The 21,051-nt window shown below is 38.5% G+C and overlaps 1 protein-coding gene across 5 annotated transcripts; it reads left to right on the top strand.

Moving 5' to 3' along the window:
- The first annotated feature begins 100 nt into the window (after positions 1–100).
- LOC116029028 (ELMO domain-containing protein A-like) lies at positions 101–7,819 on the top strand. 5 transcript variants are annotated; one of them, XM_031270902.1, is made up of 10 exons: positions 101–468; positions 2,093–2,306; positions 3,978–4,084; positions 4,933–5,001; positions 5,082–5,197; positions 5,309–5,363; positions 6,198–6,318; positions 6,763–6,810; positions 7,057–7,151; positions 7,480–7,819. In XM_031270902.1, exons 2-10 carry the CDS (start codon positions 2,222–2,224, stop codon positions 7,579–7,581), a joined length of 798 nt encoding a protein of 265 aa, XP_031126762.1. In that variant the 5' UTR covers positions 101–468; positions 2,093–2,221; the 3' UTR covers positions 7,582–7,819. The 5 variants fall into 5 exon arrangements, with proteins under 5 accessions (XP_031126762.1, XP_031126761.1, XP_031126760.1 ...); XM_031270900.1 differs by lacking the exon at positions 101–468 and adding an exon at positions 2,996–3,156 and having other exon boundaries at positions 2,232–2,306; XM_031270899.1 differs by lacking the exons at positions 101–468; positions 2,093–2,306 and adding exons at positions 2,313–2,522; positions 2,996–3,156.
- Positions 7,820–21,051: the final 13,232 nt, after the last annotated feature.

Raw genomic sequence — 21,051 nt, 5'->3', positions numbered from 1 at the left:
TAGAAGGTATATAAACGAAAAATAGGATATATGTTTTTAAAAAAAGTAGTGAATATACCCTTCTCTGTCTCTCCAACAACGGCGAAGACGGCTACCCTTCTCGGCTTCTCAACAAAGTTTATCAGAGAGCATAACATTAGCAATCATTATCACTATACCATAACTCTCCGCTATCGTCATTTCGTCCTAAAAGTTTAAAGCAACACTGGAAAATGAAAATCTAGAGAGAGAAATTTGCCGAACTATACATACACAAAGCTCTGTATATATATATATATATCCATCAGCTCCTATACATTCAAACAAACATACATTTATGCGCACAGGTACGCAACATATATGGCTTTTGTGTTCGCTTAGCAGATCTCGAGAATATTTGGAAGCGAAGCAAGGAGTAGAGGGAGGATTTTATCGTCCAGAAACCGTTCGTGAATCCGCGTTTGCCGCATTTCAGTTTTTTTCGCACTGGTTGGATTTTGATTCGGTTTTCATGGTGCTGAGGAATTCGACACAACTCTGAGTGAGATTAATGGACGAAAGAGGAGGATCGTTTGTGGCTGTGAGAAGAATATCGCAAGGCCTAGACCGAAGCAATACCTTCCATTCAACCTCTGGTACTCTTTCTCTCCTCCTCATCTCCTTTGTTCACATAATAAAAAACTGATTCTCTTACGTCTCTCTCGTTTTGCGCTCTGCACCTATCTGCATATTTGGTGTTGAATCTATCCGTATCATTGTACCGATGTAGACACTACTATACTATTACGTATTGCCGTATTGATATTTCGCTATATGATTTCATAAGTGAAATACTGAAATTTTAAGATAAGGTTGATTTATGTTTATCATGCCTGTTTGCATTTACATTTGTGGAGAGTATGATGATTTCCCATGCCTCTGCTTCCCCTTTTCGATTTCTGTACATTGTTGTCGTGATTTTCTTAGGATTTTAATTAATGACAAGTTGGTTGGAGAGATGCTCCCGATTCTGCGCGCATAATATNGTTGCGGAAAGCAAGACATATCTAAGTTGCGATACTGTGTGCAAAGCTGATTCTGGCAATGGTATCCTCGCTGATATGCACACTCCTGAGTTCCTAAATGGCTTGAAAGCATCTGACATACTTAACCATGCTTTAATTTTAAAGGTGAGATCTCTGGTTATGTTGTTAAGAAACATAGATCACTCGATGGGTCTATGTAATGGTACAAGACTTATCATCACCAGATTATCTGATCATGTTGTGGAGGCAAAGATTGTTTCAGGGAATAATGCAGGCCAAATTGTCTTGATACCAAGAATGTCAATGACCCCAACTGATACAAGATTACCTTTTAAATTTCAAAGAAGACAATTTCCTTTGATGCTATCATACGCAATGACTATCAACAAAAGTCAAGGGCAAACATTGACACATGTTGGCTTACTATTAAGGAAACCGGTCTTTGTTCATGGTCAACTATACGTGGCTGCTTCAAGGATTAGCAACCCTAAAGGTCTACGATTGTTGATAGCAAATGAAGGTACTAAGAGTATTAACTATACTACAAATGTTGTGTACCATGAAGTTTTTAATAATTTGTAATTTCAAATATTCTATTGTTTTAAATAAAGTAGTTAACTTTGCTTAAATATTCGCTTTAATCTCAGCCGTGCAGCGCACGGGTATAATACTAGTATATATATATACTTAGAAGGTATATAAACGAAAAATAGGATATATGTTTTTAAAAAAAGTAGTGAATATACCCTTCTCTGTCTCTCCAACAACGGCGAAGACGGCTACCCTTCTCGGCTTCTCAACAAAGTTTATCAGAGAGCATAACATTAGCAATCATTATCACTATACCATAACTCTCCGCTATCGTCATTTCGTCCTAAAAGTTTAAAGCAACACTGGAAAATGAAAATCTAGAGAGAGAAATTTGCCGAACTATACATACACAAAGCTCTGTATATATATATATATATCCATCAGCTCCTATACATTCAAACAAACATACATTTATGCGCACAGGTACGCAACATATATGGCTTTTGTGTTCGCTTAGCAGATCTCGAGAATATTTGGAAGCGAAGCAAGGAGTAGAGGGAGGATTTTATCGTCCAGAAACCGTTCGTGAATCCGCGTTTGCCGCATTTCAGTTTTTTTCGCACTGGTTGGATTTTGATTCGGTTTTCATGGTGCTGAGGAATTCGACACAACTCTGAGTGAGATTAATGGACGAAAGAGGAGGATCGTTTGTGGCTGTGAGAAGAATATCGCAAGGCCTAGACCGAAGCAATACCTTCCATTCAACCTCTGGTACTCTTTCTCTCCTCCTCATCTCCTTTGTTCACATAATAAAAAACTGATTCTCTTACGTCTCTCTCGTTTTGCGCTCTGCACCTATCTGCATATTTGGTGTTGAATCTATCCGTATCATTGTACCGATGTAGACACTACTATACTATTACGTATTGCCGTATTGATATTTCGCTATATGATTTCATAAGTGAAATACTGAAATTTTAAGATAAGGTTGATTTATGTTTATCATGCCTGTTTGCATTTACATTTGTGGAGAGTATGATGATTTCCCATGCCTCTGCTTCCCCTTTTCGATTTCTGTACATTGTTGTCGTGATTTTCTTAGGATTTTAATTAATGACAAGTTGGTTGGAGAGATGCTCCCGATTCTGCGCGCATAATATCCAGTCACATGCCTTTCATTAACCCTATTTATATAAATTCATGTCTATGCCATTCTTTCTGGCAATGGGAGAAGCTCTTTTGTTAAGTCTCTAGCTGTTGGTAGAAGTATGCAAGCAATTGATCCTGACTTTTGAAGATTTACTGGAATTCTGAATTTTGTTAACTGTTCTTTTTTTTTTTTTTTTTTTTTTTTTGTCTTGAAAAGTAGTAGTGGTTTCATATCATGTTACATGTTTTGAAAGTATGAAATGATAAACTAGTGGTTTGACAGAGGGTTTTCTTTTCTCTTTCTTTCGTAGTACTCTATTGGCCATGGCGCTTAGCATTCGCCACTCTGTTTTTGATGTTATTGGTGTTCATTTGCCTTCAAGATGGAGGAATTGTAAATTGTCAGCTGTTCTTGAACTTACTGGTGTTACTTTTCCTATAAGAGGGAGGATCCCTAAATATCAATTTTCAGGTACTGGTCTTGAGGAGCTCCATCCTAAATTGTAGATGAGTTATGAGTATAAGCTTTAGACTTTAGATCATTTAAACAAGCAGTACTAATATATGTGAATTAATGTGTTGAAGTATTTGTGGTAGCTTAGTGAATAGTTGAGTTATTGAGGTACTAATAGTTTTTTGTTTTTTTTTTTTTGTTTTTGTTTTTTTTTTGTTTTTGTTTTTTTGTTTTTTGTTTTTTGTTTTTTGTTTTTCTTTTTCTGTGAACTTCATTTTCACATGGATTCTATTTTTGTATTTGTTTATTTTTATATGCCTTTCCACAATATGCTTATCAAAAGTTATTAGCCTTTCCACAATATGCTTATCAAAAGTTATTAGCCTTTCCACAATATGCTTATCAAAAGTTATTATTTGATGTTTTGCAATAAATAATACTGTGGAGGTATGCCCTATTAACTATATGCCTGGTTAAAGTGCTTCTGCCACATAATGTATTTTCAGGTACATCCACTAGTTAGCACAACTTAAATGATATTCTACTATCTGTTAAATAGTTTTACTCATGTATGTTTCATGAATATTGTGCATAACTGCATACTATGATGGTTCCCTGTGTTTTCTCTTGATCATTGTCACAGTTGCAAAAGTAACCATTGCTTAGATTTTTCATGATAATAGTTCTTGGTCCAATGAGGCAATGACAGCATACATTTTCTTCTACTCTACCTACAATTCCTTGGCTTTTTCATTTCATTTTATTCAAAAAGCTAATGCTTATTGACTGGCGACAAATCAAGTAAATGATGATAAAAGCATTTTCTTTTGTTATGGCAGAGGTTGTAGCAGGATCAGCAGCATGGCTTGGCAGAGGGCTTTCATGTGTTTGTGCTCAAAGAAGAGTGGGTGATGCTCGGCTTATATTTGATTTGACACCTACCCAGGTATTTTGATAAAGTCAATGACGCTTAAATTTTCTGTTATGTAAATGGTATTAAGGATGGTCATAGAATACATTATAAAATTCTGCTCTCTGTATTTGTTTGCCCCTGCATGTTAGGCATTTTGTTTGCAAGGTGTAGAATGGCATCCTTATTGTGTGGTAGCAGAATGTGCTAGTCTCTTATTTGTCAAATGTGTTGATTTGGAGGTTCCAGAAATGTTGTGCTTTTGCGCACTCTCTGCTAAGGTTTATATGGTGATTTTGTTAATATTTACATTGTCCCCAATCTGCCATATTCATCTCTATCTGAATTTTAATATTTGGATAGCATTTCATTTGCCAGTTTCACCTGTTTTATTACTTATATATCATCTCAGGAGTACATGTTCTCACAAAAACTTTGTGATTTTAAAGAAAGAAAACTGTATAATCTTTATTGGTCTTGTTGGATGGCTGTATTGTTGGATGATATTAATAAGCAGCATCAGTCATAAATGGTTCATTTGCAGCCTCTCGAGACATTTCTAGTAAACCGACATTTATCAATGAAACTAGTTACTTGAACTCCATAATAAGTATTTAGGCAAATCAATTAACATTACTGATTAATGTACATTAGTAAATATGTGTTAGAAATCATACCTTGTAATAGTAAATACTAAATAGAAAATGCATGCTGCAAGACAATTAGTGCATACTATGATCACAGCACATTCTTGCATGTGTCTCCAAGGGGAACTGAATAGCTTGTCCATGGTTTGTTTTTCCTCTTCAAATTCTTTTTATTTGATTCTCTAGAAGGGTATGACTACAAAGAGATGATTTTTCATTCTACTCTGGTCATTACAGAAGGAATGCTTGCAGAGGCTTCATAACCGTATAGATATTGCTTATGATAGTTCAATTCATGAACATCAGGTACACTATGCAACAGAATATTAAAAAATTTTATGCAGGTTTTTCTTATGGTTATTGGTAACTTTTCCTGGTTCCAACAGGAAGCTTTAATGGATTTGTGGAATGCTGCCTTTCCTGGTGAGGAACTGTGTGGCCTGATATCTGAACAGTGGAAGGAAATGGGTTGGCAAGGCAAAGATCCATCCACTGACTTCAGGTATATCACTACTTTCTTGAAGACTGATTTTACCTTGTCTCTTATAATCTACCTACTTTTCTTTAATTATTGATTAAATTCTTTTTAATTTTAATTTTTTTTGTTTTGCAGGGGTGGTGGATTACTATCGCTGGAAAACTTATTATATTTTGCTAGGATCTTTCCTGTAAGTTTTGCTCTCCAACCATGGTTGTTTTCACTGGGTAGATGATATCTAAACAATTTTGATTACTGGGAAAAGCTAATGTTTTTCTATTATATGGATTATCATATTCACAACTAAACTTGACTTTTTTAATCATGACCTAGGGGTGCATCTTTTTTTCCCCAACTTTATTGGTTATGCATCCTTGATATTAATGCTCATATGTCAATGGATTATTATGATAATTGTATCTTATCTGTGGCTAAATAGAATCTAAATTTGAAATTGTATTTTATTTGAATCCAATTTGCTTCTAGAACCAAACAATTTCATCATCTTAATAGTAAAGTGTTTAAGCATTTGCACATTGCACTGTTCTTTTCTTACTCCACCTCAAGAGTTGTCAACTGAGGCACTCCTTGTTAATGAGATCAATCGCATACTTTTGTTTCCAATTTATACGAAAATATCAATGTGAATAATATATGTGCATAATAATACATACTCCCTCAGTCTGATGGAGTTTGTTACCTTGCTTTTATGCACAAAGTTTCAGTAAAATTCATTCTCCACCTGTAGCATATATGGAGTAATATACCTAAAATGTCCTTTAGGTTGTTAAACTTGGGCCACTTTTTTCTCGTCACTTTTATTTGTAACTTTTCTAGGTAATGAGCTTAATGAGACATTCCAAAATAAAGTGTGATGAACCGAATGTGATGGAAGGAGCATATGTATATCTATACATAATTTATTTTTATTTTTCTTATAATTAATTTTGGCATTTTATTTTAATGGACCTTCTCCACACTGTAGATAACCTTTCCACTTTTTGCATCCTGATTCTATTTGCAGAAATCCTTCCAGGATCTTCTACATAAGCTAGAAGGTAATCGGTCCATATGGGAATACCCATTTGCTGTTGCTGGTGTCAACATAACATTTATGCTTATCCAGATGCTTGACCTTGAAGCAAGTAGGTTTTTTCTGCACATTTCTTGTTTGAGCAATTTGATAAACAGCAACTGTGTTGCACCTTGTTAGTACTCCCCTTGAAATTTATATTTATATGTATAACTCTTGTGTTTCTTGAGTTTTAGAATTCATTTTACTTAAAAGAAAAGGATTAAATGTTTTCTCGCTTTGACCATTGTCAAATGATGTCTGTCTATACATCTAAACAAAATAAATATTAATTTAAAGGGAATTCATTTTACTTAAAAGAAAAGGATTACATGGTATTCTCACTTTGACCATTGTCAAATGATGTCTGTCTAATGTCTATACATCTAAACAAATTAAATATTGATCCATGGTGACAGATAATGACTAGATGTATTTTTATTGTCTGCATTTTCAATATATGGCTCCTTAGGAAATACACTATATTCAATTAGCTAAGTCTGGTTCAATTCTGCAGTAAAACCGCGAAACTTGGTAGGAGCTACCTTCTTGAAGTTTCTTGCAGGTAAATACTTTTATTTGGTTAAGGTCCCTGCCAGTATTTATTATTATTATTATTATTATTATTATTATTATTATTATTATTATTATTATTATTTTAATGATTATTATAATTAATGTCCATGTATCTCTCATTTTTTACTTTTATTTTGAATTGATTGGAACATGTAATGTGTAGGCAAATTGAATTGATTAGTAATTAGAGAATTCCTCAACTTCAAAGTGAATTATTTTGCACTTTGTTGTACAGAAAATGAATCAGCATTTGATCTTCTTTATTGCATTGCGTTCAAGCTGATGGATCAACAGTGGCTTGCCATGGGTGCATCATATATGGACTTCAATGTATGTGTGTTTCCTCTTAACCTTTCTTTTATGGCTTTGTCATGTCACTCACCATCATGAAACTAACATTTGCGTGTGTTTAATTTTAATGAGTTAATTGGATGAAATATAGTGTAGTGCTTTGATTAAATTGAATACGCACCAACCTCTGTGGTGCTTATTTCTATTCTAGTTCAAGTATGCAATGAGTTGAGATAAAATACATAATCTGGACAGCCAACCTGGTACTTAATAATGCCTGCCTAAATTTGCAGTGTTGATGTCTGCATCTGGTAGGTGAAGTTTATTGTTGTGACCTTGTTGTGTTTGTACGTTATGGGTTATGCAGACAGTTATGAAGGCTACACGGCGGCAATTGGAAAGGGAGATTCTCCTAGAAGATGTATCACGGCTGGAAGATTTGCCCTCATATAACCTTCTTAGTCGATAGGTTTGTACTGTTCTGAAAGTTGAAATGTTTCCTTCTCTGCGCTCTGCACTGGATTAAATTCATGCAATTGCAATTTGGAGAGTAGTGTGAAATCTCCCACATATGACATATGGCATGCATGCATGCGAGCGAGAATGACTTGTGGACTAAATCAAATACGGAGTAAGAAATTTGTATACCAGAGAGAAAGTTCACTACATCTATACCAATTACCAAATCCATTTTAACTCCATTGCAACACAATGTACTCAAAGTAGGGCTTTAATTTGCAGACAAGATCTCCCTGGCTCCTTCTCATGCAAACTCAGCTCCACTGTCATAATTAAGCTTCAAGCCTATACACTACTCATGCACAAAGATAGCTAACAATAAGGAGATTACAAGGGTATGCCGCACCATAAAATTAAAGATAAATACAATTCGATCTGCCCAAGGGATATGCATTGAACTTCCACTCAACAATTGAATTCCAGACAACATTATCCTAGGGAAGCAACCAAAGCATAATCCGTTGATAAACCACCTAACACTAACGAGAACTTTTATGAATCTCACATACTAAGCTTGAACTTAAATTGTTGATAAGCATTCCATTCTATTTCCCTAGCTAGTGCATTACATGGAAGAACCACACACCATTAATTAATTGATCATACTAAAACTGGAGAAGGTAATAATACCTTTAATTTCTTCTCAAACCTGACAATAATTTCTCCAACCCGAATAAAAACAAATCAATTAGTTATTTTTTTTAAAAAAAAAAAGAATATTGTCTTCTGTCTTAATATTTTATCAGGAAATCCAGTCTACATCGAACTACCAGATCAACTTCCTTCTCGAATTTAGGCCAGGGAAACAAAAACTTCCCACGTATTCGTCATAGAGGGAAAAAGCAAAAAACAAGCCAACGACGGATTGCATAAAATCCATGATTAATAGAGGAATAATTATTGCATACAAAATAGCAATATGATGGTTTTGTCGAGATTAGGAAACCGTTAACTGGGTATAAAAGTACATAACAGGAAGTCCTGTGTTTGGGTTAAAGGTTAGGATCACAAGCTATTGGACGAGCGGAATTTAGTGAACCAAGGGATGTCCTAAAGGTAGTATGACACTTCCTTTTTATATTGTAGAAGAACCATTCATGCCTTGAAAAGTGCCAGAACTACATTTGCTATTCATGCTTACTACCCACACCCACATGTCCATGCCATGCATCTACATGCCCGTGCCATGCCCCCTCGTCTGCATCCGCACGCTTCCACCATCCTAGCCATGTACATGCATGCATGCCCTTTGGAGGGGCAATGTTACCACAACAGGGGGTGCACCAGCTACGCCATGGTCGGAGGAAACCGGCGAGCTTCGTCGCCAGTCGGCCGTGGTCTTGTTACTATGCTGCCAGTGTTATAATTGGGACAAATAAAACCTACCGCACCTTCATACACAATATAGGTAGTGGCTTGGTGGGCTGGAGCGTATGTTGCCTTATGAGAGGTTGAGGGTTTGAATCCTTAAGTCATAACTAATGCCAAGCCCTAATTGATAAGTACTTGACCCCTATGGCCTATGTATTTATTTGGCTTGCAAGCTAAGTTTTTAAGCAACTTTCCCTATAATATAAAATAATAAAATATGTTCATAATAGTCTGAACATTTTGAAACTGTATGAGTTAGCCTCCCCAACGATTTTGCAATGCATATTGTTTATTTCTTTTTGTTTGCTCAAGTTGTTGATGATACTAGTTATACTATTCAACAATGCGACTCCAGAAGAAGTTGTTCCATCTTTGATCATTTCCAACTACAACATCTTTACTAATTAATAATTTAATATTGAGCCATGCACCACATAACGACGAGTCATCCTTGTTTGTCCATCAACTTTTCAATATGCTTGGAGGTTATGTTGCATTTGTTGAGTAGAATTATTAGGAAATTCTGGCAACGATATATCACTTGCAGGAGTAGGAGTAGTAATCCCAATGAGAGTATAAATTGGATAATGACGATGAATGATAGGTTGAGGGAACACCTTGATACATACAAGGTAAATACTGATAATTGACATTGCTCATCCAAGCAAGAAAGGAGGCTGGATAGATTGATCATGGGTTGTGGGTTTTGATTGGCTTCATTAGTATCATTATGCGAAAGTTGTGAGAAGTTAAAAAAATGGATTGAGTGGTTGGCGCGAGCTGAGGGATTTAAGCTATAACTATTGAGATGAATGAAGCGGGAAGAATGAATGAAGTGATATGCATGAAAGATCCATTATTTATAAGCAAAGGGGTTCTTAGATAAAATGATTATATTCCCTAGTAGCCTGGTTATTGAGTGAGTCTTTCGTATTGGAAATAATACAAGGTTGGTCTTCAAACGGTAAGACTGTGTGTAGCTCACGTTATTTTTCTAAGAGTGTCTCAACATTTTCCCTAAACACTACCCAGTGAAGTGCGAGGGTGCAAACAATACCAGGTGCTTGGTTGTGTGGCTGAGCTTGACTATATCGGGTTGAGATAGGTTGTACGATGTTAGAATTTTTAGAAAACAAAATTGCCCCATAACAATTGGTACAATAATTTCTTATGCAAAATAATTATATTCATTCACAAATTCTTGTGAATTTCTTAGTAAAAAAGATTATATTCCCTATAAATGTTAGTATATATCATCATGTTGCTTATGTACATCCCATTACTCTTTCTTTCACATACCATTAGTCATTGTTTTTCCATCCAAAACTTTGAAAATGTCTCATTCTCTGACTCGGACCTAGCTAATCTTTTTTCCAAGGAAAATATTATTAAATGGTTCATAGATGATACTCTATCCAAACTTATGAACCTCAATAAGAAGTTATAGAAATGAACTCTCATCCTCTCAACATAGAAAAAAAGGGAAGTCGGGTCATTGAAAGAAATCGTGAAGAAGTATATCAACGTTTATATAATGACTATTTCTATAATAGTCCATCATACACTGACAATTTATTTTGGCAAAGGCTTCGAATGCAAAGAAAGTTATTTCTTTGTATAGTTGTGGGTGTTATAAATTATGACCAATAATATTTTAAAGAGTTAATACCAGCCATGGTCCCTTGAGTTTGGTGGTTTCGCCAGCTATAGTCCTAAACTTTGATTTCGAATTTTAAAGTCCTTCGAATTACATTTTTTTACCTTCTGCGGTCCCCCCATTACTATCAGACGTTTGCACCGTGAATTCCATGGGCAAAATGGTACTTTCGCTGACTTTATTAATTTATAAAGCTAGAAAATACATTTTTTCAGCAATTCTTCTCCTCTAGTCGATGAAAGCTTGTGTGATTCGAAACCCTAAATCCTTCTTCATAAACAAAATTCCTGTTCTTGTTCAAGAAATCTCATTTTAATGTCATCTTCTTCAAGTACTACAAGGAAGAGATATACTTTTGTACACTCCTTAGATATTCGAGAGTGTCAATGTGGGAATCAACTGGTTATTCGAACTTCTTGGACGGATCGCAATCCCGGTAGGAGGTTTTGGCATGTTATGAATCAGTTAGTGAATTTTCTACTTCAATGTTCTAAAAAATTTTTCTTGCGCGGGAGTACACAATTTAATTAATGATTTTTGTTTTAGGGAAGGAACGGATGTGGGTTCTTTGAGTGGGCAGATCCTCCAATGTGTGAAAGGTCTACAAGTATAATACCGGGGCTGTTGAAGAGGATTAATAAAGACAAAGAAGAGATCCAAAAATTAAAGGCTATGTTAGAAGTTGCTAGCAAGGAAAAAGATTTGAAGTCTAAGAATAAGTGTTGTGGAATTGTATTCATATTTAATGTGCTTACTTACTGTAGTACTCAATCTGTGGGATTTGTTAGAATGATCCCAGGGAATTGATGTTTTAAGATTAGGTGGACTACTTAATGTAATGTAAATTGAAGTTGAAGTTGCAGTTTATGGTTACCAAATTTTGGCCATTTACTTTGAGTTCTATTTAAACATAGCCACTGCATTGAAACATAATGTAAGAAACTAAACTGATTTTGACAATACAATGTACCAAAAATAGGCTTCCATTAAAATATAGCCACTGCATCAAAATACATTACTGTGTACCAAAATGGGACTACCATAGTATCACCAACAAAAGAGACTAAGCACAACATTGTTTACAAAATATACAGAAGGCTATGTCAGAACATTACAAATCTTGATCACTTGCTAATACTTAGTTAATGTCTATTGGATCATCACTTGTATTTTGGAACCTTGGTTTTGATTTGCTACGGTCCTATACGTTCTACCAACAACTGTCTTGCCTTCTTTCTTTCTCTCCTTGGTGCTGACTGGTTCTTGGCTATCTTCATCTTCTCCAAGTGGAGGTGGCTGACTTGTAATTGGAATCTCCTCAGCAGCAGTAACTTGTGATGATGCTGTTGGGTTTTGCATGAATTGAGACACCATTGCATCAAAATCAATACTTACCAACCAACTGTCATCATCTTCTTCTTCATGTGGCAGTGTATTAGCTCTTGCTGGCAGTGGGTTTGGTGTTGGAACTTCAAGGACTGGAACTTGATGGACTGGAACAGTTTTAGCCTTCTTTACCCTCACTCTCTTCACAGGATTGGCCTATATCAAACAACAAAACATACCATTACTAATTGACATATAATCAATAAAGAAATATAGTGACATGAATATAGACAAAATGAAGAGTATTACCAATCTGTGTTTAACAGCCGGATCATCAGGGCATTTTCTCTTATTGTGACCTTCTTTCTTGCATTTGGTGCAATGCATCTTAACAAGGCTTCTACTCAAATGTATCCCATCCTTGGATACTCCTTTCTTTGTTCCAACTTTGGATACCTCATCAATTCCTTTTCTTCTTGATTTTTTGGGTCTTCCTGGCTTGGCAGTGTATAAAGGTGGTAGAGGGGGGGGCTCTTTGTCAGTTAAAGGCCACTCATTAGGGCCTGCCATGGGCTTTATGTTACCTCTATATGACTTCAAGTAGGTCTCAACAAAGTATGCAGGGTGTACATAGTCATTTATTGACCCCTTACCATGTTTCATCCATATTGCACTTATGGCATATCTACATGGTAAACCAGTCAAATCCCAACTCCTACAAGTGCAAGTCATTCTACCCAAATCCACATCATGATGTTCAAACAAAGTATTAACAACCCCGCGTGTCTCAAACAGATTGTCATCAGCTTGTATGACTGTATAAACCCTAGCTAACTTCTCATTGACAGCTATTTTTTGAACAATCCTAGGGCATAAAGGTCCAGTCCATTTCATTGCTTGCTTCCTACAGTCAAACAACCTATGCATAATTTTCTTTCTTATTGTTTCAAGGCAACTAATGATGGATGCTCCCTAGCATCTAAAATCACAGCATTATAACACTCACAGATATTATTAACTAACATATCACAGTGTGGTGTTGTACTAAAATGTGACCTGGACTATTCAGATGGATGCTTGTCACATAGCCAGTCATATGCCTTCCCATCAATGCTCTTCAATTTCTTCATAGCAGCTGTGAAGGAATTCACAGTGCTGGCCCTAGCAGCTTCCCATAAGCCATCTTTTATAGCCTTTCCTATAAATCCAGCTTGTTTCATGTTGCCATGCAAATGTCTCACACATAATCTGTGAGTCACTGCTGGAAGAACACCCTCAAAAGCAGGGAACAAACCCTTTTGCTTATCTGCAACATGAAAATTATGATACAGTTACTAATTATGAGTATGTAACTTAATTGAATGTTCATGATGATCAATTAAGTAAGCACATACCTGAAATGAAAGTTAACTGCAACTCATCAACTGGAGTAATTTTAAGATCATTTTTCAGGTGCTCTAAAAACCACTTCCAGGATTCCTTTGTCTCTCCTTCTACTATTGCATATGCTAAAGGAAACAAGCTATCATTGGCATAAACTCCAATGGCTAACAACATCTGGCCTCCATGCAGTCCCTTCAAATGGCACCCCTCCACCCCAATTATTGGCCTACAATGTTTGTACCCTTCTTTACATGCCTCCCAGCACATGTAAAATCTAAGAAACCTTTTTTTCCCTTTGACAACACTTGCGTGCATAGGGTGAAATGTCAAAAGATATTTGTATGTTAAAACGGAAAGTCAGTGACTCCCCGAGTGTCGATCTCGAAGGAGGGACGTGGAGGTGTGTCAAGTGTTCGGGTGTTTACTTGATTGAGTCATGCAAGGGATTCGAGTGTGGTGAATGGTGGATCGTGAGTGAAAGGAGTTCATGAGGTTTGGTTTGAGTGCAAGAAAGTAATAAAGTAAGAGAGTTTGTAAATATGTAAAAAGAGGTAGGGATTGGATAGTGTTCATGTATGTTGCATTGTGGTGTGACTAAGGTAATTGATAGATAATGCAAGGATGTTGGCTATTCAAGAGTGTGTTGTCTTAGTTCTTTTCCACCTTCGTGTACTAAGGCTTCTTTGACTTATGAGTGCCTTCAAGCATCCAAAGCTCTAAGAGGAATTTTATCAAACACTTAAGCTACACACTATCCTACTATTCTTAAGAAGTCCATAGGAACTATGATTGTGTCAAGCTTCAAATCCTAACTCTAATCGAAGACATGAAAGAGTCAAGAGCTCAATCTCTCATCTAGATTGGCCAAATCCAAACAAGATCTCATCAAAACTGTTGGTCCCAAGGGGATGGGGTACAAGTCTAGAGGGGGGGGGTGAATAGACTTGTATAAGATTTTGCAAATCTTTTTCGACCTCTCGTGTGTATTGAACTTAGGATGTTTAGGTTCGATACCTCACGAGGTGAAGACAAATTTTTATGCGCAGCGGAAATGTTATCCCCTTTTAGTTAGCACGAGTTTGAGTTAGTTCGAGAGGTGCGTTTATATGCAGTGCAATCGAGAGGTTAGCGAGAGATAAAAACAGTAAGTAAATGCAAGAGAGATTTTTAAGTGGTTCGGCCAACCCGCCTACGTCCACTCTTCTTCCAGAAACTCCCTGGAAGGATTGCACTAAAAACTTCCCTTTTTAGTACAATATCGAGCGCTTGAGCTTTGATCACGAAGCCCGCCTCAAGCCTCAGGTTTTTCGCCCCGCTTCTTGTTACTCCACCTCTCGAGCACTTGACCTTTGATCACCAAGCCCGCGTCAAGCCTCAGGATCTTCACAAGACAGCTCCCAGGTTACTCCACCTCTCCAAGGTCTTTCTCCCCGCTTCCAGCTACTCCACCTCTCGAGCACTTGACCTTTGATCACCAAGCCCGCGTCAAGCCTCAGGTTTCTTTCACTCGGACAGCTGCCAGGTTACTCCACCTCTCTTGCTTAATCCAAAGCAAGGTGTTTTTGGTTGTCACAGTTGAATGTAACAGACTCCAATCTGACCACAAGCTATCGTTGAATCAACTTCGATGTAGAGCAGCTTTGGTCACCTTCTGGATGTATAACAGTTTAGCTTTGTAACTCTCTTCGAACACTAAGATGTGTTCTCTCGCTGTATTGAATATCAGGATGATATTCCAAGTTAAGCACTTTGCACTGGAACGTTTTTATCAGACACCTCTTGTTAACCTCTTGACCTCTTTCACAACCCCTGTTTCTTCTGTGTCTTTACGTCCTTATATATGAGAGTAGAAGAATAGTTCCGTTGGAGGGAAAACTATTCCGTTTGAAATTGGTCTCCCACGCCGAACATGGGTCTTTGCACAATTTCAGCATTTTTCATGGAGTAGTGGTCTTGTAACTTGAGCCTTTTGTTTTGTAGTGAATATTCCATATTCCACTTTCTTGAGTTCATGCTTCACTTGCTTCTTTTGGATAAAGTTACTCTTTTTATGTTCCCATCATTCCTTGTTTGGGGAATCTGACCACTTCAGGATTGGTGCACTTCTTGACCGTTTGTGGTGGAGGTCTGACGTGTCATCCACTTCCGTCCATTTTGAAACCTCCCGCTCAGCACCTCTTCAATATTTTATCTCCATGATATTCTTCTTCTCCAAACTTAGAGTATTTTATCTGCACATGTTGACTAACATTCAGCCTCTTGGAGAAGTGCCGGTTTATCGAGACCATAAAAGATGTCTCGACCACTTGATGTTTCAATCCCATGTATCGAGAGGTCTATCTCTCGAATATTCTTTACGTCTCGAACTCGATAGGTATATCGAGAGGTCCTTACCTCTCGAACTTGGCTTGTGTCTCGAGACTTAGTTGATGTCTCGTAGACCCTTATTCCTCCAGAGTTGTCTCGTGCCTGCTTCTGATCTATCTGTTTGCTTACAACACGAAAACTTCTAAGTTGTTCAAACAAGTTTACCTTAAGCTTAAATATTTCCCGAGTTGAGCTCAAATTACCCGGTTGTATTTTCGCTCTTAGTTTACTTATCGAACTTACATTGTTTTGCCTATGTATCGAGACTTGGGGATTCTTACTTAACAGTTGGTATCATCAAAACCTATTACATGATGTTCCTAACAATTTCCCCCTTTTTGATGATGCCAACACTTATACTTACTTATATGGCTGATTTGAAAAAGAAAAAGCATTGATTTTATTTTCAGCGCATATGGTAAGTTTGACAACAATTCTACTAAACATGAATAAGTAAACTCACGCAACACCCCCAGCAGAAGATATATGTATTAAGATTAAGGGAATGTTTACATAACAGAGTTTAGTGGAAAAGATTCAAAGAAGTAAGACCAAGAACAACATAAGTATCAATACATTGAAATAAGATGGAGTTTGGACCACGAGAGCTTACTTCTTGTTGCCTTTCCTTTTCTTGTTAATGGCTTCTCGTGTCTTGATGGGGTCTTTCGGATTTACCAGGCTTAAGTATTCATCTGTGACATCTAGATGCCTGTAGTTCCTGTAGGCTTCCCCCACGAACTCACCATCAATTACTCCATCTTTCCACCAAGCAATACATTCTTCTGGAGACATGTTGCTGTGTGTTGATATTCCAGTGATTTTCAGAAGCTTGAATATCTCCAGAGTCAGAATTTGTTCAGTGTCTTCTCTGTTCCCAAACTTAAAGTTTGTCATGAGAAGATCTATCTTCCTTTCTTCTTCTGACTGTCGTTCTTGTCTTTTTCTTCTTCTTTCTCTGTCCTCTTCTCTCCTTCTCTCCATTTCCAGTGTACGCTGGACCCTTAGGTTTTTCTGCCTGTTTAGCATCCTCCATTGCTTTGCTCATGATTCTTGGTATTTTTGGAGGTGGTCCAGCTGGTTCACTTGCTGCCCTTTTCTTGCCCGTGGATCCCCCTTCTTTTTCTCTTTATTTTCCCCCTTGTTGGCATCCATCAGTACGGGAGAGGAGGGTGGACATACCTTCGAAAATAGCTTGAAGTTGGGCAGGGACTTGGTTCGACAGGTCATCGAGTATGGCCTTCATCACATCCTGTCGAAGTTCACTGGAATATTGGAAGGCTCGCAGCTCTGCTCGCATCTCGGCTAATTCAGCCCTCGCACTTGCAGCCTCTGCTCGAGCTACAGCGGCTTCATCAGTGGCTTTCCGTGCTGCATCCTCAGCCCATATCGCCTGTTCGAGAAGTTCGGCATGACGGCCTTGGGATTCACTTGTGCCATCAGCAGGCATTGCAGCATTGCGGACCACAGCGAGTATTCTTTCGAGCTGAGCCATCTTCTGAGATTGATCAGCCATGAATTGACGCACTTCGCCAATGAAGACTTCTTCGGCCTGTTGATCATAGTCAGAAGTAGGAGTTGAGGATCGAGATGTACCTTTCGTTGGAGGGGACTTGGGTGCTTCCAGATTTCCACCCATGACTTGCAATTGCGAGTCCACCTCTCGACTGACTTCCTGAGGTTCAGCAGGGACACTGGGATCAGAGCTCGAAGGTAGCTCCATATCAGGTGCTTCCCGGTTTCCACCTGAGGGATGGATCACTTCTTGCTCTTCACCTTTCGAACCTGGAGCCTCAGCTTCAGCTGCTGGTAAGTTAGGATTGGCCAAGGTGGGAGTCTCTGCATCAGATGCTTCCCGGTTTCCATCTGATTGAGGTTCCCCCTCAACACTACCTCTCGAACCAGTGCTGGGAAAGTGATCATCTACTGGAGGAGTTGATTCATCGGCAGGTGCTTCCCGGTTTCCACCTCCTTGAACCTCAACTCTCGAACCAGCAGGGTTCTCCTCATTCTGTTCTTGTTGCTCACTTGTTTGCACTTCAGTATGCTCTGGTGAATCTGGAATATCTATTATCTCAGGAGCAACTGGTGCACTCCACCTTTCCCTATTAACCATATCGATGGGAAAGCCTGGGAGTTGGAGCAACAAAATTTCACCCTCTCGAACTGTCTGAGCTTCATCTGTTGCATTCGAGGGTGTGGACTCAGGTGGTGGCAGTAGTAAGACAGAGTTAGGTGCCACCTCATGTGCTTCAGAGGTCTCGGATTCACCTCTCGAAGCTACCTGGTCTTCTAGAGCAGATTCACTCACTTGGGACAACCTTTTTACTGATCGACAGGTTGGCGTTGGAGACTGAGCGCATCACTTGCTGTTGAAGGAAGTTGAAGATAATATGTGCCCAGTCCAGCTTGTTGTTGTTCCAAATGGCATGGAGGATTTTGAGGAGGTCTAGACTAACCTCGTCAGTTCCGGACACCTTGCCGAGCACAAACTTCATGATTAGGTCGGCAGCGAGAGCAAACCTCTCCTTTAGATGGTACTTGCGGAGGGCAGAGGATGCTCTGGGTGGTGCAGTCGCTAGTCGGATTTTCTCCCAGAAAGCTTGCTTGTCCAAGTCGTAATCCGATAGGTGCTTGACTGCTTCCTCCGATGACGCGAAATCAAATGCCGCTCTGAGGTCACCTACAGATGTTGTGATGGGAAAATCATTAAAGCGGCTTTCGATTTTACCCTTCGTGACCTTGGCATTTGCGAACCATTCTGTAAAGTCGAGGGGGTGAACGGTCCCGTAGTCGTGCGTCATGTATTTCATCAGTCCTGTTTTCTCAAACTTCTTCAGGACTTTTTCCTCCATTTTTGGATTAGGGGAGTTGGTGATGAAGCCATTTCTGTAAATACAACATAGAAGGGAATCCTCAGTCAAAGTACCTATGGGAACCTCTCTACGTATCGATGTCGACAGCGAAGGTCGAGAGGTCGATCAAACACTTATCGAGTATCATCGGATCTCTTCTTTATTTAACTGCAAGTAGACCAACATATCCTTTGCAGTAGGTGTATGTGCTAGATTTCAGGCAAGTCCTAAGGAAAGTCACCTAAATGCATCCAAAAAGATTCTTAGATATCTAAGGGTACGCAGAGTGTTGGGCTTGGTATTCGAAAGGTGGATCTTTCGAACTTATGGGTTATTCAGATGCGGACTTTGCCGGTTGTAAGATAGATCGAAAGAGCACATCAGGGACATGTCAGTTTCTAGGTGGAAGACTTGTCTCATGGTTTAGCAAGAAACAACATTCGATAGCTACAAGCACCGCTGAGGCAGAATATGTAGCAGCTGGAAGTTGCTGTGCTCAGATTTATGGATGAAGCAACATTAATGGATTATGGTGTTGAGTGTAAGGAGGTTAAAATTATGTGTGACAATACAAGTGCTATTGCCATCACCCACAATCCAGTGTTACACTCCAGAACAAAGCATATTGATATTAAGTATCACTTCATCCGAGACCACGTTGAGAAAAAGGACATCACTTTGGAATATGTTGCAACGGAGGAGCAACTAGCAGATATTTTCACAAAAGCGTTATGTGAAAATAGATTCTCTCAACTAAGGTTAGAATTGGGAATGATAGAGTTGGGTTGAATGGTCAAATCTTATCTTCTTGTATTTAGTGCCATGAACTGTTTCGCATGTGAGGGCGGTTTCATCAACTTTATGGCAGCTTTGGAGTTACACAAGCATTGAATGGTCATTCTATTGCATCCCGTGACTCAACAGTGGTAACCTATTGGGCTATAAATAAGAGGGTTTCTTTCAGAAGTTCATACCATCAACTTCCCATGGAGAAAAAGAAAGGAAAAGATGATGTTCCATTCTTTTATAGAGGAAAGAAACCGGCAGTCAAGTCCAAATTTTCAAGGAGAAAACTATCCAGAATCAACGAAGGGTGAACAGATTACGGAGCTTCCTGATAATCCAAGCAAGTATCCTATTCCCATCCAAGGTGAATGGATCCCCAAATACGAGGAGATCCACAACGATGGGATACTGGAATCGGGAGAGAGTCTTGCACAAAGGGACTCCTACTGCTGCACATTCTGGAAAAGGGCCTTCCTCAACCAAATGGAGAACCAAGGGAAATGGAGAGGAAGACCAGTATGGGACTTTCTGAGGTCAGCAGCAGTACAAAGGGGTGATCATACTAATCCAAAGACACTTAAGAGGATTAGCGATGAAGATGGTCACTCCCAACTATATAAGCAGCTCCGGAGAGAAGAACAAGAAAAGGGAATAGCCACCCCCAGTTCTGTTATTAGACAAATAGGACTTTAGATGGCTTTCCCGCCTTAACGATAGATTCCTATTAGGCTGACCAAGGCCAAACAAAAGTTTCTAGGGAATTTAATAGGATATTGATTCATATGTAATGTATCTGGAAATCACTAAATGAACTTAAGGATATGTTCCAAGTGATATCTTAAATGAATCAAACTTGTTTCTCTCGCAATCTGTGTTCGAAAGGTAGTTCGAGAGGTCACCCGATCAGTTTGTCTACATACATTATGTCTCGAAGAAGGGTAGTTCGAGAGGTCACTTCGAAAGATAACAAACTGATATCTCTGAAAGGAGGAATAAGGGGGTTAGGGATCAGAGATCCTAACCAGATCAAGTGGATAGGTAGGGATCAATCACTCAGGGGGATCCTTAACCAGATCAAGACGGAAGAATAAGGAGGTTTAGGGATCAATCACTCAGGGGAAGATCTTAAACTCATGAGGAAGATCATTCACCTTCGAAAGGTGAATTTGATAAGTTCAACGGATATATAGTGGAACGGCTACTTTGGACATAATGCCACGTGGTCATCGGTTACTGACGGTTTTTCGCACTTAAGGGCATTATCTTGATTAAGTGGGAGCATGATAAACAATATCCATGTGAAAGCTTAAACCGTTCATACTTACCGAAAACCCTTACAAAATACCTTATAAGCTGACCGTTATCAGGGGTATTTCTGACTTTTACATCTTTTAAAAAACCGGGATCCTTCCACGGGTCAAACTCTCAACCCTACCCATATATCCAACCGAATCCGCCAATATAAAAGCAAATCCTTCTTCTTTACCCGGATTCAAACTAAAACCGTATACCCAAAATCCCAAATCCTAAACGCAGTACTCATTCCCTCCAAAACATCTAACCTTCATCAATGGCGTCCGAATCCTCTACATCAACCTCATCTTCCGACGCATATCAGAGGGAGTTGCTACACATTCGCTCTCAAGATCAACAAGTCAAGGGGGGAGTATCCTTG

This window comes from Ipomoea triloba, chromosome 9 (genome assembly GCF_003576645.1).
Source record: "Ipomoea triloba cultivar NCNSP0323 chromosome 9, ASM357664v1".
NCBI classification, from domain to species: Eukaryota; Viridiplantae; Streptophyta; class Magnoliopsida; order Solanales; family Convolvulaceae; genus Ipomoea; species Ipomoea triloba.
Note: the sequence above shows the minus strand (reverse complement) of the source record. Positions and strands in the feature narration are given on the sequence as shown.

Bases quoted from the DNA above. Each gene is read 5' to 3' on its own strand.
- LOC116029028 (XM_031270900.1), top strand. From the start codon at position 3,009: ATGGCGCTTAGCATTCGCCACTCTGTTTTTGATGTTATTGGTGTTCAT. The intron at 5,198-5,308 runs GTATATCACTAC...TTTGTTTTGCAG, and splicing joins GATCCATCCACTGACTTCAG to GGGTGGTGGATTACTATCGC. The intron at 7,152-7,479 runs GTATGTGTGTTT...TGGGTTATGCAG, and splicing joins CATCATATATGGACTTCAAT to ACAGTTATGAAGGCTACACG.